We start from the raw sequence: 25,205 nt of genomic DNA on the forward strand, positions 1-25,205 counted from the left end.
TTAAAAATCAATCTAGGTCTTTATGCTTTTATCTTTCAGTTGCTAGTACTTGGGAATCCTTAGATCTATTGTTTTCTGGACTGAGCTCCAGGTGACTTGGAGAGATTTCCAAAAATTGCTTCCATTCATCCATTCAGAGCATAACTAGTGAACATGCTGTGTGTCTGGTGCTGCTTGAGGTACTTGGAAACAGTGGCCACTAAGAAAATTCTTACATTCTATGTCTTGTAACTTAATGCTGGTGACATGTCATGCAAACTAGGTGATGTGTGGTGACAGGCTTCAGGAGCAATTCTTTTGGGTGGTGGTGATAATTTTGGGAGGGAGGTCATGAAAGATCTCTTAGATGAGGTGACATTTGATCTGATGCCTGAATGATAAGAGGGAGGCAGAGAATTTCTGCGAAGGCTAAAGGGGCCTGATAGATTTTGCAGCAGGCCCTGAAGCCATTTGAAAACATTGGGGGAATAGTAATTCTTAACTGGAGTGACAACTTTGAAGTAAGTAGTTCTTTGCGTATGCAAAACATGGTTTTGGGGGAGCCCTTGGAGGTCCATTTTAGTCTCATATTTGATCATAACTGCTGGGCAGCCCGGGTGGCTCAGCGGTTTAGCGCCACCTTCAGCCCAGGGCGTGATCCTGGGGTCCCAGGATCGAGTCCCACGTCGGGCTCCCTGCATGGAGCCTGGTTCTCCTTCTGTCTGTGACTCTGCACCTCTCTCTCTCTCTCTCTCTCTCTCTCTCGAATAAATAAATAAAAGCTTAAAAAAAAAAGGTGATCATAATTGCTAATTTCCTGCAGTAAGTGACCATAGGCTAATTTAAACAGGGACTGAAAGATTGAACATGTTTTAATTCACTAAGAATCTGTTAGCCCCCAGGCAATTTGTGTATTCCGCCCACTGTAGGGTGCTAGACTATTACATCAACAAGATGTGGTCTACTTCCCTAAGAATGTGTATTCTGTCTCACCCTACAAGGGCCTCCAAAGCCCACCAGCAACTTACCTGTCTAACCTCCTTTGCTGTCCTTTTCTCCCCATACTCTGGCATACTTTCCATTGTGGCCACGTTGGCCTCCTTACTGGCTGTCGTCTTTCTTTTTCTTTCTAGATTTTATTTATTTGAGGTAGAAACAGAACACAAGTAGGGGAAGGGGCAGGGGGGCAGGGGCAGAGGGAGAAGGAGAAGCAGGCTCCCTGCTGAGCAAGGAGCTTAATGTGGCTTGATCCCCCAAGCCTGAGATCATGACCTGAACCGAAAGCAGGTAAACTTAACCGATTGAGCCACCCAGACGCCCCTTCCTTGCTGTTTTCTATGCCCTAATCACTACCCCGTATTCCCGCAGTGGATGCCATCCCCTTATCAGTGCAAACTTCCCTGACTACCCCACGTAGAAAAACAACCTGTACCCATCTTCACTCTTTTATTCCCCTCCATAGGCTTTTTACCCATTGGAAAGGTAAACTTTTTTCAGCAGTGATTTTTCTAGGTTTTTCCTGTTTGTCCAGTATGTCATTCTTGCATTAGCATCTTATTTGTCATACTTGTTTTTTTAAGTAATCTTTCCACCTACCATGGGGCTCAGACTCACAATCAAGAGTGACTCCCAAGATCAAGAGTCCCACGCTCTACCCACTGAGCCAGCCACACACTCCTGTCATACTTACGGATTTAATCTTACTCACTTCAAATTTCTCCTCATTTATATACTCTTATAATTTTTCTCATGTCCTCAGGTGACCTCGGATAATCTTCACTTCATCCATGGATTTTAAATAGTCCTTTACACTAATGACAAGTTTTACTTTGTCAACCATAATCTTGAATACTAGATCTCCTGTCACTTTCCTCTCTGTCTTGTGTACCCATAACCTCCCATAGACAGTGTCTCCATAAATTTGAATAATGCCAACCACTGCCACCATTTGGAGAGAGTTCCCCTTGGATATAGTGTCACAGCCGCTGGAGATTTGCCTTTTCAGCTTTTCATTTATTATATGTGGAGACTTCTTCATACTTTGTAGCCTTCTGTCATCTCCTGCAAAGCATTTGTAGTCCTTATTTCCGCCCTTGATCAAAAAAGGGAATCACAGCCTGATTGAATTTTAGATTTGGGGAATTAGGTATATCTGCTCTGGAGCTGAACCTTTTTCTCCCCACTCTGTCGCCTATTCTATTCCCCATGTCAGTTTGAAGTTTGTGAGATTGTTGAAGTTCACACACTCTCACGTGTTCATTAGCGGTTTCTGAAAAGTATTACTTGCCATCTTAACCACACCTAATACCAGGGTTGTGACTTATTAATTACTGCGAGCTTGCCTTCACTTGCTCTTTCCCAAATAAAATGTATGGCCTGATCTTAGGAAACATTGAGCCAAAAAAATTAACGTATTTAAGTAGTTTTTGGGTTTGAATTGAGATGTTACAGAATATTGGCAGTGAAGTCTTTGGCAAGCCCAGGACTGGGGAATGGGAAAGGAATAAAGGCTTGTCTTGTGTGTCTTCACACAGTAACATTTGGGCTCTGACTCACTGAAGCCTCTGTGCCGGAACCTGTACGTGGCTCTTTAAGCTTTGCAGAGCAGCTGCCTGAAGAATGCATTTGTACAAAGGGGTTTGAGGATTGTTTCTAACCTTTAAGTAAAAACTCTACCTCACCAGTAATGTAAAATGTGGTCACACCTACGTGTTAGTTCAAAGAGTTGCCGTACCTGAGTATTTGGCTTCTTTTGAACAGTGCCAAGGTAGGCTGTATGGTGACATATGCTTTGAAATAACTGCTTTGTCTTGGTGTTTGGAAGTGAAATTAGTCATTTAACCAACTTTTAAAGTATGTAAGGCTTATAGTTCATTTATTTTCATAAGAGAAAAATAGTGTATTCATTTTATTCCAACAGGATAATTATTGTTTTCTTTTAAATCAAAGTCTTTCAGGGATCCTGGAGCTTAGATACTCCTCCCTATCAGGTTTTCTCTAGCCATTGTGCCCTCTATTGGCTGGAGCAAGGCGATCGTAGAAGGTGGAATGGCTGTTGGATTCCAGATCCAGCATGTACCAGCTTCATGATCTAGGCAGGCTCAGTGGCTGTTCTGAGCCCGTTTCCTCTCCCTCAGACTGCGAGGGGATGATCAGAGGAGAGGCAGCCTTCAGGGTTGTGCGTAAAGGCAGTGTCGGTAGAGTTCTGATCACTCAGTGGGCACAGCTATGTGTTACTGTTATTCAGCAAAAGGGTTGCTGTTCATTCAACTGGCCTTGTAGGGTACCTGCCAAGTTCTGCATATAGATGATATGAAGGTGAAAATGACTTGGTCCTGCCTCAGAAAAGTTTACAATTGAGCAGTTGAGTATGTCTTTTGGGCCTTATGCTCTCTTGACCTAGATCTTACTGGTATGAGTGAGGTCTGAGAAATTTGATTCCCTTCTGGTGGGTGCAGAGGTGGTCACCCAGATGTGCTGTGATTAGTTTTGCTGTTTTTCACATGAAGGACCAGTTCTCCTACATAGACTATGTGAAGTGTGGTAGAGTATTGTGCTTGGCCTCAGGCCTGTTTGTGAGACAAGTAGGGGATTTTAGCAGCTGCTTCCTTTACATTTTTTTCCTTATCTCTAAAAATAAAACCATTACCTGTTACTAGGTTAGATTTCCCCCAACTACATAGATTCTTTTAATTAAATCACAATAGCATTCATGATTAATTTTCTGTATTAGTAAAACTTAGATATGGTTTTTAAGTAACTTTTCTTTGTACTTACTTTTTATTACAGATTCAGTACATGTTTGTTATAAAATACTTTAGAAGTTAATCTTGCTGGTTTATGTTAAGCTGCCCATCTGGTGATATAATAAACTGTGGTTTCTGGAAGAAGCTGTGGTTTCTCTTGGCAGGGTTGGTAGACACTGATAATACACTTCGTCAATTTTTGCACTGGGGTGCCTGGCTGGCTCAGTTGTTAGAGCATGTGACTCTTGATCTTGGGGTCATGAGTTCAAGCCCCACATTGGGCCTATTAGAGCTTACTCTTAAAAAAAAAAAAAAACTGATTTTTTGCATCAAATAAATTGTACCGTGAATTTTGATGAGATGAAATACCATGTGTAAATAACCAGTATATCCCACATAAGGGGTAGATTTGTTTGACCCTGTGGGGTTATTATTGCTTTTTGAGTGAATGTTTCTTTGGAGATAATCTGGAGCATTCTTCCTTCAGAGGTCACTGTCCCTCATCTCTTTAGGTGTCATACCTGCAGGGTTATTTTGTCATTGTCTACGTAAGGCTCTGAAGGGGAAATTCTCAGAATCTGGGACAGCATTTTTACATTCCCTTTTATTCCCTAAGAGCAAGTAGAGCTAAAAGTCAGAACATATACTTTCTGATTTTAGGAGAACATATTTGTGGAAGCCAGGCAGACAGCTTACAGCATATTTAGCCTTCTGCTTACAAGAAGAAGTGTGATTGGTTACCTGATTATTGATGTTTCAGGAAATTAAAGCACGCTAGTTTAGTATAAAACCCAATGAGTAAGAAACAAAGAGCTCCACTTATTGTGGTTTTGTTGGTAGTGGTCAATATTGGGTACACTGTCAGGTTTAGTTTTTGTTTTTCCATGGTTGTGTTGTACCCTACATTTATTCAAAGGTACATCTTTTTATCTTTTGCTTGGGTATGCCCCAGCCAAACCAGGACTTGGCAGTAACACCATTGAGTGACTTTTTCTTATATACTATTATGATATCTACTACCAAATCCTGCATCTGAAGGCTGCGTTTTCTAGCCTTGCTAAAATAAGAAGTTAGCTCTCATTAGATAAATATTGAGCAGCATCTACATTTACAAGTAGCTAACAGTTTTCATATTTTTTAGAAACTTATTGCAGGATAGTTTTAGTACATTTGTTGGTGAAAATATTTCCTTGGCAGAATTATAACATTGCATGTAGGTGGTCATTATGAAAGAGCCAAGTTTTATCATTTATTTTCATTAGAAAATATAATGATTTTACCAAGGATTCCCAAAATAATCATGCTTACTTACTTCAGTGGCAGATTAGTGGGTTTGCAGTAAAAATCAGATTATTGAAGAAGTATTTTATTTTAATTAATTTATTTATTTGAAGAAGTATTTTTAGAAATACTAAAGGATTATAACTTCTAATACAATTTTGCCTTTTGGAGCATTAATGATACTTAAGGAGATTGGTTGTTTTTTTGTTTTGTTTTGTTTTGTTTTTCATTTGCACATTTCCTCCAGTAGTCATGCTCATAAATTTTGGGGGAAACGGGAGCAAGCAGTTTAATGAAGGATTGATTCTTTTGATATTTAGGCATCCCCCATGGAAGATGGTAAAAGAGGGAGGAGATAGGGAAGGGCTAAGATTTCAGGAAACACATGCAGATTGAAAATGGCTTTTTAAAAAATCAAAATATAATGTTTGCTTTTAATATTCAGGTTGATCATTAACCAGAATGCCTAGAGAAGTATTACAATAACTTTGAGGAAGCGAACTGAGCTTTTATATTTTCACTAGAATGACACCTGTAAAGTTAAGCATATTTTCCAGACAATAATAATATTTGTATATTCTTTCAGCTTTCAGCTCGTTAATGTTTAAGCAGACTGTGTTTGAGAATTTGTATGGGGGGGGCAGTGAAAAATAAAGTTCGGTATTAATAATGTCCTTTGGACGAAGCTATTTAAGAAGCCTGCACTGTTTGGTGACAGTGGCCTCTGTAGCTTCATCTGCCTTACTAGGTACTGAGCTGACATAGAGCACTTTTTTCTTGAGTCCCTTGGCACCGTTTTCAGCACTTGACAGATATTCACTTCTCCAGGGTTAGCTAATGATTAATCATTTATTCTATAGAGTATAGAATAAAATAGAGTGTATTTGGTGTATTTTTTCTCTTTGTGGTTGTCACTGTTTGTCTTGTTTGTGTGGGCCTGGGTACAGGAGTCCCGAGGCTGGCCACAAGGCCCTGTCTCATGGTATTTCTGCTTTTTAATGCTCAGAACGTGTGAAAGAGTGAGTCTTGAGATGGTAAGGAGCCTGGACTGTGTTATAAAGGTAAAACTTAAACTTCCAGGAAAATGAGACATTTGATGAATAAATAAAAATTAGACCGTATCCCATCTCTCTTTTTTTAGTTATTAAGCATATTTTCTATTTATATGCTAAAAGAAATTATTAGAAATTATTTTAAATCCTCCAATGTCTTTGTCCCTGCCCATTTCAGCATGCTTGAAGATGACCTTCAGCTCAGTGACAGTGAGGACAGTGACAACGAACAAGTAAGTTTTGTACACCCCATAATACCAGGGATCCTTTTAAATCTAGTATTTCTGAGCTGCTTATCCTAATCTGTTTTTTGTTCTTTTCCTGGTCCTTCTTCCCCTTATTGTGAATCCCTAGAGCCCAGAGAAGCCTCCTCCTGCGTCTGCACCTCCCAGGTATTGTGTGCATGTGTGAGCAAATTTTTGCATTTTTCTACCAAATGGGGAAAATACAGCTTTATTTAGTGCTTTCATAGCTGTTTCCTAGGGAAAGACATGAAGGATCACAGAAGAAAGTACCTGTTTAATTTTTTGGAAGCTTAAATAAGCCTAGAGAGGTTGTTAACTCTATAAAAGAGAAAGTCCCTGTACCCACCTAAATCATCAGTTTAAAATTTTTGAGACTTTATGGGTGGCTCAGTCAGTTGAGTATCTGCCTTTGGCACAGGCTATATCTTGGGGTCCAGGTTGTGATCTCAGGGCCTTGGGATGGAGCCGGGAGACTGCTTCTTCTCTCCCTCTGTCCCTCCCCCTCGCTCCTTGCTTTCCTCTCTTTCTCACTCTCTCAGATAAATGAATAAAATCTTTAAAAATATATAAAATTTTTGAGAGTTTAAAAATAAGCTCAAATCACTTTTTTCAGTATTATATAACCAGTATTTTCAAAGTTATGCTGAAGAGCCCAATGTTTGTATGAAAATTTTTATGGAGATTTATTTGCGCTTTTCAGAAGTTGTAAAACTGAATCCTTTCTAGAAATTGTTTTCCATAGTACCTGTTTTCCCAGTCATGAATTTCTAATTGTTTCAGTTGCTTTCATTTCATTTTATTCAATTTGATTTCACAAATAGATTTTTTTAAAAAGATTTTTATTTATTCATGAGAGAGAGAGAGAGGCAGAGACACAGGCAGAGGGAGAAGCAGGCTCCATGCAGGCAGCCTGACGTGGGCCTCGATCCCGGAACTCCAGGATCGTGCCATGGGCCGAAGGCAGGCGCTAAACTGCTGAACCACCCAGGGATCCCCAATAAATAGATTTTTAAGTAATCTCTATTCCCAGCATGGGGCTTGAATCCACAACCCTAAGAACAGGAGTTGCGTACTCTCCCAACTGAGCCCAGTCAGGCGCCCCTCAGCTGCTTTTAAAAATGACCTAAAATACATTTTAGTGTGATGGAAAATGGCAGTATTTTTACTTTGTAAACAGTAGCCATATTTCAGAAAATACGATGCTTTAAGTTTTGGAAATGGGAGTTACTGGAACTGCCTTTATAATATTTTCCTCTGGTACTGAATTTACCAGTATATGCCAGTATATACTGGTGTGTGTATATATATATATTTTTTTTTTTTAATTTATTCATGAGAGACACAGAGAGAGAGAGAGGCAGAGACATAGAGGGAGAAGCAGGCTCCATGGAGGAAGCCCGATGTGGGACTCAATCCCAGGACCCCAAGATCATGCCCTGGGCCAAAGGCAGTTGCCAAACCGCTGAGCCACCCAGGGATTCCCCGTATATACTGGTACATTAATGAATATACCAGTACCTGTCTTCCATAGACAGAGTTAAACTATGCTATCGCTGTTGTACTTCTTGAGATGGGGTCATCCGTTCTGAAGCTCAGCAATAAAACCGTCCTGTCAAGCAGGTGATGTTAGAGTTCATGTGAAGGAAGATCATGTATTCATAAGCTCTACTCATTTATTTATATTCTATTCTGTTCAGTAATTTTTCATGGCTTGTAATAACCCAAAAATTATGACGAGCCTAACTTAAAAGTTGAGGAAAAAGAGGAAAGGTGGACATAAATTAGAAGCAGGAATAGCATTGAAAGTGCATCTCATTCCAGTCATCACTGACTTAAGTTACCAGTGGGAAAAGGACCACAAGCTTGATGTAGCATTTTTATATGAGGAAATTATAGCATAGTGTGTGTGTTTTAAAATTACTTCAACTAGTGACTTTAATTTTTTTTCTACTTATTAAACAATTTTATTAGGTCAGTATTTTAGGAAGATGTGGAGGCTTTCAAGATTATAGTTATTGATTTACTGCTCTGGCCGATTCCATCTGGGGCATGACAAGCTATGAAATTCTATGTGTGTCCAGCAGTGCGATTAGCACGTGTTTTCTCACTGACCTAGAGTTATTGCCCTATTCTTAAAACTTGGAGTAGTTAATTTCTACTTCGGCTGGTGTTTGAGGGTTATCCTAAGCCACTCATTAAAGAAAGGCCTCTTTTACATTGCTGCCTAAGAGTGTGACTGGATTACCTTTGAGGTCACTTACCAGAGGAACACCATTTATATTCAATATATTCAGTAATTCTCTGGCTATCATTTGTTAGTTTTCATATAGAAAATAGAGGGAAATTTTATGTATTGGCCGCTCTTTTATAAATTAACTTCTTTGGGCTAAAATGTACCCAATTAAAGTAAACTTTTAAAGCGTCAGAAAGTAAATATTTTAGGCTTCGTGGGCTACATACCCTGTCTTAAAACTATTCAGTTCTACTTCTGTAGTATAAAAGCAGACACAGACAATATATAAAATAATGAGTGTGGACATGTTCCAGTGAAACTTTATTTAGAAAAACAGGCAGCCTGTCCATGTTGGGGTTTACCAACTTCTGATACAAAGCATTACCATCGAATGTAAATTTTGTATAGCTCAAAATGTTCTTCAGGAGCAAAATTCCCACAGGCTTTTCTTTTATGTAGTTATTTGGTGAGCTATTTTAAGGATTTTTCACTGGGTTTTGAGCCACCATGGGCTTTTCCCTCAACTGGATGATAATGGTGATTTAGTAATATGGAGGCCCTTGCTTTTGAGTAGCAGAAAAATGATCAAGAGGTTGGAAATGAGTAGAGAGGGGGGAAGAGAAATCCACCTTTGAGGTGTCTTCAGAGTCTCTCTCCGGGTTGCTTGCTTCGCAGTGCCCCGCAGTCGCTTCCAGAAGCAGCGGCCTCAGCACATTCCAGTAGTGCCGAGTCAGAGAGCACCAGTGACTCAGACAGCTCCTCCGACTCCGAGAGCGAGAGCAGCTCAAGTGACAGCGAAGAGAATGAGCCCCTAGCAGCTCCGACTCCTGAGGTACCGTGTCCCCTCCAGGAGGCAGAGAGGCAGTCTAAGACGGCAGCGTTCTGTCCTTTGGGGCTAGCGTCCACTGTGGGCCAGCACTGACCCTGGACTGAGTGGTTCTGTCCCACGGGCACCTCTTTCCTACTCTTGTGCTGTGTAGAGCCGAGCCAGCTATTTCTATTTACTTCTTACAGACATGTGGCAACAGAGGTTTGGGAGAGAGGCCTTTCTCTCCTATTTAAAATAATATGTTCTTCTCTGTCATTGCTAGTGTTGTTTGGAAGAGTAAGTCATTAAGAAATGTTTGCACACCATTTTCTTTTCCCTTCTGTTGCGCAAAAAAAAAAAAAAAAAAAAAAAAAAACCACCCACAAAAAAAAACCAAACTTGTTTTTTAGTAGGCTGCTGTTATAATACTAATGAGAATTCTTTTTGAAATTTCAGGAATGCATGAATTAAGGAAATCAAAAGGAGACAGCCCAATTTAGCAAAGGACAAGAACGTGAACTAGAAATAAGTCGTCAGAGGTTCTATTTTTGAATCACTAAAAGCCATGCATTAAATTGATGGCAAAGTGATTTTACCAGGGCTGTGTTTCTTGGTCCCTTTGCTCCATGTAAAACAGGGATAATTGTGTTTGCCTGTCACCCCTACCCTTGGGAGATATTGTAAGATAAACAGATGAGATGGCAAAATCGCAAGCACTAAGTATATCTGGAGGATTTATACTATTTTTTTACTGGATTGTTTAATGCAAGAAGTCTAGTAACAATCAGGGTTGTCAGATGCCCTCAAAACTTGAAATAGTGATGTAAAAATTATGCTGGGGAAGACTACCTCGTGGAAAGGGAAGAAAGACATTTTTGGTGAGCTAGTCCAGTTTGTATAGAGAAAATAACTCTGCATATTTTAGACGGGAATCCTGGGAAATGAGCTTTTCTGATTAAGAAAGCATTAAAGTTCCCAGTATTTGTCTCTGCTATTTAGCAATCAGGGCAGTTCCACTAGACCATTAACTGAATACATCTGGAGAACATGTAGTGAGCCTTAACAGCCATGTCTGAGAGCAAGAGAAACTGGAGAAAGAACTCCCAAGTCATTTTTTTGTTGTTGTTAGATATGAATTTATATCTGACACAGAGTAAGTGCTCAATAAATATTTTCTGGAGTGAATAAACATGAATCAGCATTAACTGCACTTAAAAATGCCTTTTAGATTGTAGGAACTACTCTGTGTATATCTGGGGGCTGTTTCCTTGTGTGATACTAATCACTGTTGAAATAATTTTTCTGTGCCTCAGGGAAAAAGATATTGAATATGCTGTGCAGACAAATTGTGTGTTTGTTCCTTGTTTATAAGATCTTTGCTTTATGTCTCACCTTATTCAATTAGAAAAATCTGCATGCTTGTTTGGTTACTAAAAGAAGGAAGATAATTGAATTAAATAATAGAATTCAGTTCAAGTAAAATGGAAACCGTACAGATTTGGCTGAATAATTGAAACTTGAAAAAAGAATTTAATCTGGTGTTTGTATTAATGAAACCATTATATCTTATTGCTCAAAAGGTTACTGGAATAAATTTAGAGACTCTTAGTTGAAAAATAAATGTTCCCATCCCACTTTTTTTTTTAATCGCCTTACAAATAGGCTGATATTTGTATGTTTGTGTTGACGAGTAAATCTATCTAGACTTGGGTACAGTTTGTGTGTCATTTCCTGACACTTGATTTCACCAGAAATATTTTGTCTGGGTCTAGATTTTAAACCTTTCATTTCCCCCAGTGTATTTAACTACCTTCTTTCCTTTTAAAAGGAATACCCGCTTTATTGTAAATCTCCTGTGTGAGAGTAACATGAATTCCACAATAAGCCACAGTTACTAATTTTAACTTTCTCACCTTTTTTAAAATCTATTTTTAATGCTGAGAATTTTGCTTTTTATGGCTCTGTCTTCAGTTCATTTGACAGTGATCTTATAAGATCTAAAATGTCCTGTGCCTGTCAGTGGGCTGGCAGTGAACAAGGGGGGAAAGCCGCTTTTAGCTCTGCTTTATAGTGTGAAACGAAACGTAAATCTCAGCTTTTCACAATATGTGGGACACATCGTCTTTTACTGCTTTGGTTCAGAAAAAATGCTTCTCTTCTCAGTTATTCAGGGATCTACTTAGTTTTCTAATCTGTTCACTGTCCAGTTTTTTGTTTTTGTAATAAACAACCTTTGTTGATTTTTCTAGATGCTTGGTACTTTTTCATGAATTATTTGACTTAGCTCTCCATCAACCCTGTGGGGTTCGGAGCTGTCTTTTCACCTGTAAAAAAGGTGGCAACACCAAGATTCAGGCGCATAGCCATCTAATCCTGAAGCCTTTTTTCCTACTATACCATACTTCTCTTCATTTTCTTTTTCTTTCATTTTAGGATTCATACTCAATGATGATGTTTTTATTAAAAAAATGTAGACATTTGTGCATAGTTTATAACTTTTTATTCAATATCACAATTCAGCCTAAAATGAACTTCTGACAATTTGAGGAGTTAGGACAGGTAAAGGGACATGCAGTTCAAACATTTATTAAAATGCCTAATGAAAAAAAAAAAAGGAAAAAAAATTTAAAAAATGCCAAATGAAAACCAATCTGGTATTTTTTTTCCACACCTGATGTGCAGTGTTTGGGTTGTGCCAGCCCAGGGTGGCTGTCAGTGGGGCACAGGGCAAGGTAGGGCAAGAAAACAAAGTCCAGACCTTGATCCTATCCAGCACTTAGACTTAAAATTCATTTTAGAATCTATTTCAATCAATCCCTTATGTAAAAAGTTTTCCCCATCTCAACACCCAAATATCTGACCTTAAAAGAATTCTATACATTTTCCCATCTTTATAGCAGGTCTGTAGAAAGGATTGGCCCTACTGATTCTCCTTGCCTGGGCACATAAACTCAATTTTACCCTGCAATTGGGCCATATGCCTCCCCTTCTGGACATTTTTAGGACCACAGTGGAAGAAAATGTGTTTTATTTCTGTAATCAGGACATTCCTTTAGTAGGACATCCCTACTAAATGTATCTTATACTGCCCTGTTTTGGGGTGGGGGAGAGTAGATGTTATTTATACCAGGAATGACTTTCCTTTTTGGTTCACGAATAAATACTCTGTCAGTGATTCAATTGGGGCTGTAAACTTAGCCCTGGTGAGAGATCCATTCCCTTCCCAAGAAAGGGTTTGAAGGGTTTGGTTCCTTAGGTGAATGGCAAGTGATATATCCTAATGTCTTGTCCCGGGTTAGCCACCCAGATTACCACACCCTCAAGTGTTTGCAGGAAATATCGTTTGACAAGTACGTATTGGGTGCTAATCTTTTCTCCACCCTTAACCATCATCCTGTCTTGTTAGAATATGGACTATAGTTTTAGATTTCCTGTGGCAAAATAAATACCTGGCACATTGGAGTAGTTTCCTTCTTGCTTCCTCCCTGCTCTGAAATTCAAATAAGAGTCTGGGTATGTAGAGTTGATCCTGAAGGAGACCTATTATATTAAGCAGCAATAAGAGGTAGCCAGAAATAAAACAGTTTTGCAGCCTTCTTTGTGGCCAAAGTTTGGTCCTACCAGGCTCCTTAAAGTTGCTCTTCTGTTGTAATCACACCAAGCCCAAACTACCTACCTGGTCATTTTATTACCTTTTTCCTGGCCGAAAACTCTTTACATTATATCCACACATCCTGATATATTAGGTTGTTGTGTTTTTATAGAGTTGAATAATTTGGGACATTCTTCTTGGGAAAATTGTTAGCAGTCCTCCCTGTAAAATATCATCCCCCTACTAGAATGATCTCCTTATCCATAATCTATCTATCCTGTTAAATCCCATGTGGAGTATCTTTCATTTAATTTCCTGGTGCTTTGTGTATATGAGTTAGTCATTCATACAAGCCACCTATCAGAATGAATGGATCTTAAAAACATGTAGCATAATGGTGATGTACCATCACCATTTATTTATTTATTTTTTAAAGATTTTATTTATTCATAAGAGACACAGAGAAAGATAAAGAGGCAGAGACACAGGCAGAGAGAGAAGCAGGCTCCGTGCAGAGAGCCCGAAGTGGGACTCGATCCCGGTTCTCCAGGATCCCGCCCTGGGCTGAAGGCGGCGCTAAACTGCCGAGCCACTCGGGCTGCCCTGTACTGCCCTTTTAAAAGATGTGATCATTGCTTACTGTATTAGACATGAATATGTTTCCGTATGGCATAAGTGTAGGTACATTAATAGGTCTGTAGAAATGCTCAAGTTAATATCTCATGTATAGCACTATATGCAAGATAATAGTGGAACTTGGAGATAGAAATGCCATTGGGTCTTCTGTTAATAATCTACTTGGAGAGATGAGTTGGGATACATCAATAGCAACAAAGATTTAAAGAACAGGGTATCAGGAGAAGTCAGAAACTTCTGTTCATTCGTCAGATGTATATATAATCAGTATAATCTCACTGCTTTTAATTGTGTGCTGTGGAGTCTCCCTGTGTTTCTCAGAAAAATAGATGTTATTTCAGATAAGATTGTAACAGGAGACTTAATGTTTGATTTTTAAAGAATTCAAGTGGGACTAACTTTAGGTGGGTTACTGTGACTTCACTTACTCTTTTACCAAGGCGTAAAATTTGAAAGTCAGGCTGTTATCCATGATATACTGCAAACCTTGTCAAGTATAAGTGTTTAATGTTTTTAAGTAAGTAAAAGTAATGCAATCAAGTCTTCAGGAAAGTCATTTTCAGTTGAAAAGTTAGGTCCAAAAAAGGGGGTTAAAGCCTATAGGTAATCACTAAGAATTAGTCTATTCACTAGCCTTCTGAAACTCCTCTTTATAAAAGGATTCTGTTTATTTCATTTCTCCCTTTATTTTCTGATAGTTTACAAACCAAAATAATGTGTCAATTCTGTCTAAATTATAATTACCATTAGGACAAAATACTTCACATTACGAAGATTTCTCAGCAATTGTCAGTTGTCTAGGTTGGTCAGTATCTCATGGTCTATTACTAGTCAACATCTGCTACAGCGAAAATTCCTGTAGCACAAACGGACTGGAAGATTGTGTTGAGTTAATTATTAAGAGACTCTGACCTGTAATTAGAGAAAGATAAAAAGGACTTGAATTCTTAGGTTTGGAATGATTGCATTTCTCCCCGGGTGGGGGTGGGAGGCAGGGGTTGTGTACGATTGGTTGACTAACACAGAAGAAGAGTTTTTATCATCATCGGTCAGCTCACGTTTTTCTCTTTTCCATTGTTTTTAGCCTGAGCCTCCTACAACAAACAAATGGCAGCTGGACAACTGGCTGACCAAAGTCAGCCAACCGGCAGCCCCACCAGACACCCAGGAGGGGAGCGCAGAGCCCCCGCCTCGGCACCCAGACAGTAAGGGCAAGGGGGGAGGCGACAGCAGCGGCCCCACCACTGGTCACGAGCTCTCGGAATCCAAAGATCCTCCCCTCAAGAGCTCCGGCAAAGCCCCCCGGGGCTCCTCCGAGGGCCCTCACCCCGGCAGGAGGAGCTGTCCGAAGTCCCCGGCCCAACAGGAGGCCCTGCCGAGGCAGACTGTGGGAACCAAACAACCCAAGAAGCCGGGCAAGGCCTCCACGCCGGCGGACCCTCGGGCCGGCCTGCAGGTGGAGAGCGAGCCGGGCCCCCCTCCGTCCGGCTCCAGAGACCAGCCTTCCAAAGACAAGCCCAAGGTGAAGACGAAAGGGAGGCCGCGCGCCGGCGACAGCAGGGAGCCCAAGCCCGCCGCGCCCAGCCCCGGTGACCGCAAGAAGCACCAGAGCGGGCCGCTGGCCCCCTCAAAGGCACTCTCGGGCCCCGAGCCCACGAAGGACAATGCGGGGGCCAGGAGCCCCGAGCACTTTGCCCTGGTTCCCCTGACCCAGAGCCAGGGCCCGCCCCACGGCGGTGGCGGCAGGACTAGTGGCTGCCGGCGCGCAGTGGTGGTCCAGGAGGACCGCAGGAAGGACAAGCTCCCGGGGCCTGCCAGAGACACCAAGCTGCTGTCGCCGCTCAGGGACCCTCCTCCCCCACCCATCTTGATGGTGAAGATAACCCTGGACCTTCTTTCTCGGATACCCCAGCTTCCTGGGAAAGGGGGCCGGCAGAAGAAGCCAGAGGACAAGCAGCCCCCCACAGGGAAGAAGCCCGATTTGGAGAAGAGAGGCGCAGACAACTCCAGCAAGTTGGTCAAAAAAAGAAAGGTGAGTGTAGAGGGCAGGGCCGCGCTCTGCAGGGTGGATTGTACCTACTGTTGGCCCGGAGCTGGCTGTGACCCGAATTGTCTTAGAAGAGGCGGGAAGTCTTTGCTTTGATCTGCTATAGCCTTTGCTCCTATACCAGAATGACCCTGTCCCTGGGGACCTGCGTGCTTCCCACTCTGCCGGCAGGCATTACCAAATGCTGGATCCCTTCAGCAGTCTGGCTAGTTTGAGAAGAGGTGAGGCAGTCCTTGAAAAAGCTATCTTGTTTTAGGATAATCTAGCATTTTCAGGTGCACTTTTTTTCTGATAACATTGGTATTTGCCACCTGACCCATTATTAGGTTTTGCCCTTAAAATTAATATGTTACATGAACTGAAATTTTAATCAGTATTCTGAATTACTGAAAGAACTGCTGTATATTAAATCTTACTCTTCTGGTAGGATCCTTTTTAGTACTGATACTATATCTGTATTTTAACTGATGGCTGCCTAACACCTCATTAATTTGAAACTACCAGATTTAGAATTTGTGACCTCTATTAAAGACTTTTATTAATAAGCAGAAAGTTATAAAAAAAAGTTATAGAGCTATTAAACACGCGGTTAGGATATCTTGTGGAGTAATACCGGGCTGATAAGGATATATTGTGAGGTAATGAAAATCTGTCGTTTCATTTATCACCATTTTTGGAGATTTCATTTAAGGAACAAACACAATGAAAAAAAACCACATTTGTACATTACTTAAGATCCTGAGTTAACTTGGACATACCACTATTTTGGATAGTCTCATTTCTTCCTATATCCTGAATCACTGAGCCCCCGATACACTTTTTGCTGATGCTTCATGGTGAAAGATAAGTGAATTTTTCCCCTAGTGGCATTCCAACCTAATCTGTTCCAGATTCAGAGTAAAAGGCACGGGAAGGGCCAACTCTTTCCTGCTGACAAGGGATAAAAATTTTAACACTTTTATAAGTACACCAAAAACTTCTTACTCAGTCGTGGAAGTTGAACTAAGAATAACAAAGGACAAAAAGATCCTGAAGCCTGTTGTCCCGTCTGTGTGATTCCACCAATTACTCCACCAGGTTAAAAATATAACATGACTTTATCAAATAGCACAGGGTGACTGTTTTCTCCAGAAGCTCGTTGAATGAGATGTGAGGGTGTGTATTACCACTGTAACCGCAGCTGGCAGCTCAAGTCCTAATTGGTAGTGCTGCTCCAGCTAGAGGAGGGCATATTCCCATGTCAGGGAACTTTTCAAATGATATGTGTGTGTGTTAAAGGTATAAAACTTTATGGATGAAATGGCGATGGATCTGGCTAGGAAAAAAACGCCTGCATCTCATATCCCTGAGAAAGGTTCAGAAATACACTCCTTGGGGCCCTTGAGTGGCTCAGTCAGTTAGGCCTATGAATCTTGGTTTTAGCTCAGGTTATGGTCTCATGGGTCTTGGGATCAAGCCCCTTGCGGGGCCCCATGCTCTGCATGGAGTCTGCTTGAAGTCTCTCTCCCTCTGCCCTGCCCCCCACTCCCTGTCTCTGTAAAATAAATAAATCTTAATAAATAAATAAATAGATAGATAAATAAATAAATAAATAAATAAATAAATAAATAAATAAAACACAACCCTCCTTTACCTCCCCTTCCTCCTGGGAAATATTTTATCACTTACCTCTCACCTGTCATGGTCCTGTCTAATCTCAAGTGAACCTTCTGCATTAGCTGGATTGGGGAGAAGTATTCGCTTCTAAAATACTAACCGGATGGGAATATTAGAAATTGGAGGCTCTGCAGACAGTTCTCAGTCCCAGTCCATACCCCAGTGCAAGTCTAGAAGCATTGTTTGCAGCTCCGGAACAGGAAAGTCAGCTCTCCCTGTTGAGTATTTGAGCTGTGCGCTCTAGGCTCTAGAAAGCCATTCCCAGCCCTTGGCCCTGCTCCACCAGGGCGGCTCATTTATCTCTCTCTGTTTGGAGGATGGAGAGATAATGACCTGCTCATCTGAGTCAGATACATGCTTGCTTGAATGCTTTGGCAGGCAGGGAGAGATCTGCCTCTGGGAACAGTTTACCTCTCTACTGTGATACTGACAGGATCAGGGTCTGAACCAGTGGTTCCAAACCCTGGCTACACATGATGGTCACCTGGGGAAGCCTTTATTGCCTATGGCAGGATTTGCACCCCCTACCTTACCCCCTCCATTGGTGTTTTCTAAATCCTAATGTCTAGCAGAGCTGGGAACTGCTGGAGCAGAGCCATACCACAGGGCTGAGATTGTACAAAGCTAGTTCTTTGGTTCAAGAAGTTCCTCCACTGTGCTACATTTGAACATCTTGGATCTAGGCAACCAGGAATTCCTTGCCAAAGTATATCACTAGTTAGAAGCTTTCAGATAAATCAATTTAAAAATAATCAACTGTATACTTTTTTCATGATCAGAGAATCACAGTCTTTTGGGTTTATTCCTGCTGTGTGCCCGATATTAGGAATATTGAGCATATGAACCTGAGATCCTGCCCTATATGGGTGGACTTCATCCTGTCCGGACCCTGATTCACCTGTTCAGGCCTTCCCCACAGAGCAGCTGTTCCCCCCAACATGTGCACCTGGGCCTCAAGGCAGGCAGGGCTGTTCTCAGGTTAAGCCTGTGCACTCTTTCACAAACTCAGATGGTGACGATTTGTTCATCTTCATTTTAAGTGTGAACACTAGAAAAAGATCTGTGAGGAAGTAATGAGAACAGTTGAAGAACATGCCTGGTTCTTCACATGAGTGAAATTTCATTTTTCTTTTGTATTTTCTTTCTTTATTTTGTAGTAGACCCCATGCCCAACATGGGTCTTGAACTCATGACCCTGCTATTGAGTTGTATGCTCTCCTGACTGCACCAGCCAGGCACCCCTGAACTTTAGCTTTTCGTTTAAACTCTGTTTCTTTCATGGTGCCAAATTTAGCAAACATTTTCAGAGAGTTAACCAATCCTTGTAACGATTTTAGACTTAAAAGCATGAGAAGATAATCCTAAAGACATAATGGTGGGTTGTGGCAGCTCTGATGAAGCTGTCACATGTTGCCTCTGGAGAAAAGGACGAGGCAGGGAGGCAGGTCATGACGAAAAATGGAGAAAAGTGTGGGAGTAAATAGGCATGACTTGACATCATGCTCCCTACAGAAACTGCAGAATTTCATCATCTAGCTTACAATTTAGAATTTAAAATACTACTTGTATTTTCACTTACTTAATTCATAAATCAAGCTGATGTCTTTGCAGACTAGGAAGACAAACGGAAGTCAGGAAGTACAATATAATGAAAACAGTGCAGCACAATTGAGCATATTCTAATGACACATCTAACGTGCATAGAGCTCCATGTATGACTTTAGCATATTCTAGGCACTTTTGTAGATCATATCTCATTTAATTTCAATCATTGTATAGATCGCCTTTCAAATAAAATGCCAGACTGTCCTAACCATCATGTAGACAAATATCTCTGTCCTTTCATTTTTCTAAATAATGGCTTCACTGACCAAGATGCTTTGGCATTTTGGGAAATAACATTTCAGAGCTATCAATTATGTCAGTTTTGGGGAACGGGAAAAGGAAATTATGGGATGTGATGGGAGTGCGCATTTTTATTGCTTGTGAATGGTTGGTTCAGTCCCTTCCTTCTATCCAAGATCTGACCATCTTTATTTGGATTGTTTATTCAGACCAACATTCCCAGTTATTCTTCAAAATCAAGGGTTTAAAACGTCATCCCTTATAGTTTCCTAAGGCCATTGATGTCTAATTTCATCATGTTTTGTTAGTTACCCCAAGAAGGGCCTCATAAACATATGAGCATGATAGTGAAGACTGATTTAAACTGTTCTTATGGGGGTACCTGGGGGGCTCATTCCGTTAAGCATGTGCCTTTGGCTCAGGTCATGATCTCAGGGTCCTGGGATTGAGCACTGCTTCAGGCTCCCTGCTAAGCAGGGAGCCTGCTTCTCCCTTTCCTTCTCCCCCTGCTTATGCTCTCTTGCTCTGACAAACAAATAAAATCTTTAAAATAAATAAATAAACCATCCTCATGCCTGTGTGTTTCGTCACCAAGAAGGGGGGAAAATGGGTTTTTTGTAATACTTATCCCAGTGCCTCTAATCTGTCTTCTCAGTAAGTCCCCACCCTCGTTCTTGGTGCTGATTGGCACTGTATCATCGTCTTCTTGAACCTCCTGCAGGGACACACCTCGAATTTCCCAGATGGCTGCTTCTCTACTTTTCCTAACCCCAGGTGCTACCAAGCCCATTTGCTTCCCTGAGGGAGATGACAGCCTTAGAGTTTGAGTGCTAAGAGCCTGTGGGTTGCTTGTACAGCTGCTCCCTTTCCTAGGTGAGATCTGGGAAAGCTCTCACATCACCTGGCTGCTTAGCCAACGTAGTTCTGGAACTCCTGTGTGCTCACTCTGCCCAGTCCAGTGATGTTCGTTCTTCTCTTTCACACCTGATGGGTTTTTTGTTTGTTTGTTTGCTTTTGTTTTGGTACACAGGTATCTGGTTGGAGGGATTATTGGAGAGAAGCACAAGGTCATAGTTCAGGATGGGTTCACGGACTCTGATAGTGTCATCCCTGGCTCAGTCCTTCCATTGTCCCCATTCTTGCCACTCCAGGGCCTGCGCCCTCATCCCCACCCATTTCCCTTTCAGAAGCTCGTCGTCTCTATCATAGCTAACTAAGCATCAGGGAGACCAACCTTCTACCTGTTAGAAACTCTGTGGCCTGAAATGAGTGTCCGTCCTAGAAAAGCTGTCTTCATTTTCCCTCTGCTACCTGTAGGTACTTAGATGGTGAGCCAGATGCCAGGGCAGGCATGAGGCCGCTCTCTCCCAGAAACCACCCTGGCTCAGCACTGTCCCATCTCTTCCTTTTATGGTCTTCATACTTGCCCTTCTGCTGTACCCTGTAGGTGGAGCAGTTTTTGGCAGATAATCTGGGCCACCTGATCCAACTGGTTGAGAAAAGCAAACAAGTCAACAGCCTTCTTTTGTTGTGTAGATGCAGGCTTGTGGAGATGCTTATCCTTCTGGAAAAAGGGAACTTCCAAAGCCCAGACCTCATACAGGGTTGACCTGTAAGTAAGCCACGGGCACAGGAGACTTCTTTTTTCTCTTGAAGAGTGAGTACCCCACTCTTGTCTCATTTTCAAATGGCTTCTTGTCCCAGAAAAACCTTCAGAAGTCCTTGCCTCCTGCTTTTCAGTCTTGGAATTCAAGACTGCATCTCCTGCCACTGAGTGTTGCTGGACTCCCTGCTTGCTTTCCTAAATCCACCCCCTGAGAGTTGTCGCACAGCCCAGCTTGCCCAGGGGCCTCCACTGCACCCTTCAGCTGCTCAGCTTGTGCCACTTGACAAACGTTTATTCCGGGGAAGCCTCTGTGACTGTTCCAGACAGAAGATGACAAGGTTTCAAGTGCATAGTGTACGGAAGTACTGACCTCAAGCCCACAGGCTTGAACTCAGTCAAGCAAGGAAAATCACAAGAAGGGGAATGTTGTTTGATTTAGTTTAATGGCTTACTTTCTCCTAGCTTACCAAATACTATCTGTCTGTAAGTTCTGCGTATCAGTGTAATGAGCATATTATTGCCAACATGGGTGTTAAATGCTAGTGTCAAAGTTCGTGTGTTTGGTGATTTCTTGAGGGTTATTTTGGCTATTCTCTTGAGTCACCGACTGGCACAAGCCAAGGTTATGTCCAGTTTGTGAGGATTGACTCACTATGAATCTTATTTTCATGTGTGGTATATAAGGTCTACCACTTTGGGTTACCGGCATGTCCTAAGCAGCATGAAGATATACAAACAAAAACTAACTCTCCACCTCTGGGGTTTGGTGGGGTTTTTTTGTTTTGTTTTGTTTTGTTTTTAAGGAAGTAACCTTGTGGACAGTTTATGCCTGGTTTTCCCTTGGGGACTTATTCTCTGTGTCATTAATTGGCTGGAAATACCTTCCACTGGAAAAAGTATATATTGCCAACTACCTCCTGTACACGTTAATATCTGTCTGGGTATTTTAGCAAATTCTGTGACTTGGCCTAAAGGTAAATCTCCCATCTTTTTGCATGGCTTGCTAGGCCAACTTTCTAGCCCTTAATTTAAAACTGAGAACTCACTGGGCCCAGTGGTGGCAGAGACTCTTGGCACAGTAGGCTCCTTTTTTTTTTTTTTTTTTTTAAGATTTTATTTATTTACTCATGAGAGAGACACAGAGAGAGAGAGGCAGAGACACAGGCAGAGGGAGAAGCAGGCTCCATGCAGGAAGCCTGACGTGGGACTCCATCCCCGGTCTCCAAGATTAGGCCCTGGGCTGAAGGCAGATGCTCAACCTCTGAGCTACCCGGGCTTCCCAGGCACAGTAGGGTTTTAACTGACAGGGAGAATAGTAGGGTTCTGTTTTAACCCAGTCATTTCCAATTCACTCTCTTCTCTGCCAACATTGATGGTCTCTGGAATGTTAGCAGGACGAGTTGAATTGTGGATCTGTGTGCTGTGCAGAACCCCACCTAGGAGGGCTCCCCTGGCATGTGCCGGTACCTTTCATTTTCATGTCTTCTGAATTGTGCTCCAGAATTCTGCGGCCGGCCCCTGCTGCATGCCACAAGAGAAATAGCTGTGTGAATTGCCCTCTCCTTGTTCAGCTGTGCCTTTGAGATGTGCCTATTTATGTACATCACATCATCTCCTTACCTGCTCTCCCAAGATGTTTTTTCTCTGGTCTTCTGTAATAAATGGTTATTATTTCTGGGCAACTGGTCTCTTTTTTATCTTATCTAACCCATACATTTTTTTTTTAAATTTTATTTATCAGAGGAAGTGAGGAGCAGAGGGGGAGGGAGAAAGAGAATCAATCCCAAGCAGACTCCCCACTGATCACAGAGCCCAGCATGGGGTTCCATCCCACCACCTCGAGATCATGACCTGAGCCAGTATCCAGCGTTAGACACTTAAATGACTGAGCCACCCAGGGGCCCCTCACCTGTACATTACATAGTTTCTTCTTTGCATTGACTAGTTGGAAGTTCAGAGTGCAATTTACAGATTGGCACTAGAAAACTGTAGCACAGCACTGCCGTAGCACAGTACTATAGCAGTACAATGTAAACCACATATGTTATTTTATTTTTTTTACATATGTAATTTTAAATTTTCTAGTAGCTACATTTAAAAATATAAAAAGACCAAAAAAAAACTAGTGAAAATAATTTTTAGATTTTTATTTAATCCAGCATATCTAAAACAGCACCACTTGAACATTTAATCGATATAAAAATCATTACATTTCCCATTTTTTGCACTAAGCCTTTGAACTTGGTCCCTTTGGACTAGCTGTGTTGGAGTTCCATCTAGATACTGTCTGGTGGCTGTCGGGAGTGCACAGGCCATGCAGAATCGGCCTCTAGGAGAGTGAAAGCCTGCCCTTGGATTTCATTTCTCTTCTCTACCCATATTTTCCCTTCTTAATATTTTCACTTGTACACACATCAGGAGATTGGAGGTATTAGGTACCTTGAATGATCCATTTTGAAAGGAGACAAACTTTTTCCAGTGGAGTTGTGAAGGGCTGAGTGGACGTGTATGCTCAGGCACATTGGTTTGCAGAATATCTGGTGGAGGAGGGGCACTGTTTTTCCTGTTACCCTTCCTTTGAGTGGGGTCAGGCTGCCTATTAACGTCTGGGCAGAGCTTGAGCCTGCACATCTTAACTTACTGCTTTTTCTTGGAGAAATTCAGGGAATGAGGGAGAGACAGCGGTGAAAACTGGGGCCTCCCACTATCAGTTAATTTGAAGAACGTTTTTTTCCTTTAAGGCATTAAGAGAGGATTTCAGGTTTTTTAGGGATTGTCCTAGATTGGGTGGTGTCCCAGATTTCTCTCTTGGTGAACAACTGACAGTTGGAGGAGTTTAGTTCTAAATGTGCATCAGAATTAATTGAAGGACTCCCACCAATCACTGCACTGTCACTTGTTGTTCTTCCCATGGAGTCATTACGTGAGCCCAGACCAGTGGGAAGGAGGCCACTGTGAAGTCACTGAGTCTACGTGAGACTTGCTGTAAGCTTGGTCTGTGTGTTGACAAGTGAAAAAGACTTTTGCCATGAAGAATTCTTTGTTCTCTTAATGATTGCGTGTGTTTATCTTGCACTTTAGTTGGTGTAAACAGATGTTTTTGAGGTATGTGACTCTCCATAGAATTAGATAGCTCTTCTGCTCATACTCTTCTCTCATTAAAATTATACTTACCCTTCATTTTTTTTCAAATTTTTTGAAAAATAGAAACACGTGTGTCCATATGTATATATATAAAGATAAAGACAATCTCTTAAAAAGAAATTAGTGGGTATAAGTATATAAGCAGATAGTCCTTTTGAAAGAGAGAGGCTGTCCTTATAAAAATCATCTGTTGTTACTTGCTGTGAATATGCATGTTTTATTCTTTTATATTTAGAAAAACATCAGTGAGATATTGAGGACCATTACTTACCCTTCTGTTGTCAGCTATGATTTAGACATCCTCCCTTCCCTGGGTGGGAAGAATATGCCTTCCTTATGTGAAAACCTGTCTCAGTACAAATCTCATCAAATCTCGATTGCTTCCCTCAACCCCCCGAAATACAGTGTACGTACTTGTAAGTTTGCTGTGTGTGGAGGTGTCACCAGAAGTCTAATTACTCTTACTCCATTTGCTGTGTAGCATTTTCTGTTTTATCTGTACACCTGTGTTCCTAACAGTGTACTTTGTCATGCAACGCTAACAGGCTGAAGCTGAGAAAGACCATGACAGCAAGAAAGCCAGACTGGAGAAAGAAACCAAGTTGCAGTCATTATCTTCATCCCCCCACAAAGAATCTTCCAAAACAAAGTGAGTATAGAGATTAGCAGCGGCCTTGAAAGGTGATCAAGTCTTCCCCAGGCTCGACAGGGCAAAATCATTTTTCTTCTGCAGTAGGAGTGGATCAACACACTGTCTAGCTCATTTTGATGACTTGCTAAGTTCGTTTCATGTTGCTTTCATCCACGAGGCCCTTTTGGGAATGAACAGTTCATTGAGCCCAAACCTAGGTTTATCAAAGACATTTTAACAATGGAAAATTTCCTGAACATCTGGAAGTAATTTCTTTCTAAAATAATTTTTAATGAAAAAGGAAGGGTACTCTTATAATCCCTACTTTGCAGAATTGGAGACAGAGGCACAGAGAGAAAGTGATGCCAATAGTCACAAAATTCTTGACAGATGGAACTACCACTTGAACCCCGGGAGCCTGGGAACATCCAGGCTGACTCACTAAGTCTCCTGCTTTGGGGAGAGGTGGCCACAGGGCAGGCGGCTAATTCCAGGAAGTTGTGAATATAAAAAGTTATTATTCACTCCCTGGTTTATTCAAGAAATCACTGCATAAAATGACCTGGCAAAAGAAAGTAAATGCATAGTGTCACTGGGTGGGAGCCAACAGATTTGAGAGGGAGGGTGGAAGAAGGAGCAGAGAGAAGGTGACAGCTGGGCTTGCCCGCTTGTCCAGCAAAGGTCCAGGTTGGGGCACAGCTAAT

The 25,205-nt window shown here is 41.5% G+C and overlaps 1 protein-coding gene across 5 annotated transcripts in view; it reads left to right on the forward strand.

Moving 5' to 3' along the window:
- AFF1 (ALF transcription elongation factor 1) overlaps nt 1-25,205 on the forward strand; it is a 201,145-nt gene that overhangs the window by 160,221 nt on the left and 15,719 nt on the right. For all 5 annotated transcript variants that reach the window (XM_035709568.2, XM_049104811.1, XM_049104810.1 and 2 more), the window contains 5 exons: nt 6,237-6,291; nt 6,413-6,450; nt 9,212-9,368; nt 14,657-15,604; nt 24,416-24,519. In XM_035709568.2, the coding sequence (XP_035565461.2) occupies nt 6,237-6,291; nt 6,413-6,450; nt 9,212-9,368; nt 14,657-15,604; nt 24,416-24,519 (1,302 nt within the window). The remainder of the gene's footprint in view (nt 1-6,236; nt 6,292-6,412; nt 6,451-9,211; nt 9,369-14,656; nt 15,605-24,415; nt 24,520-25,205) is intronic.

Source organism: Canis lupus, chromosome 32 (genome assembly GCF_003254725.2).
Source record: "Canis lupus dingo isolate Sandy chromosome 32, ASM325472v2, whole genome shotgun sequence".
Lineage (NCBI taxonomy): Eukaryota > Metazoa > Chordata > Mammalia > Carnivora > Canidae > Canis > Canis lupus.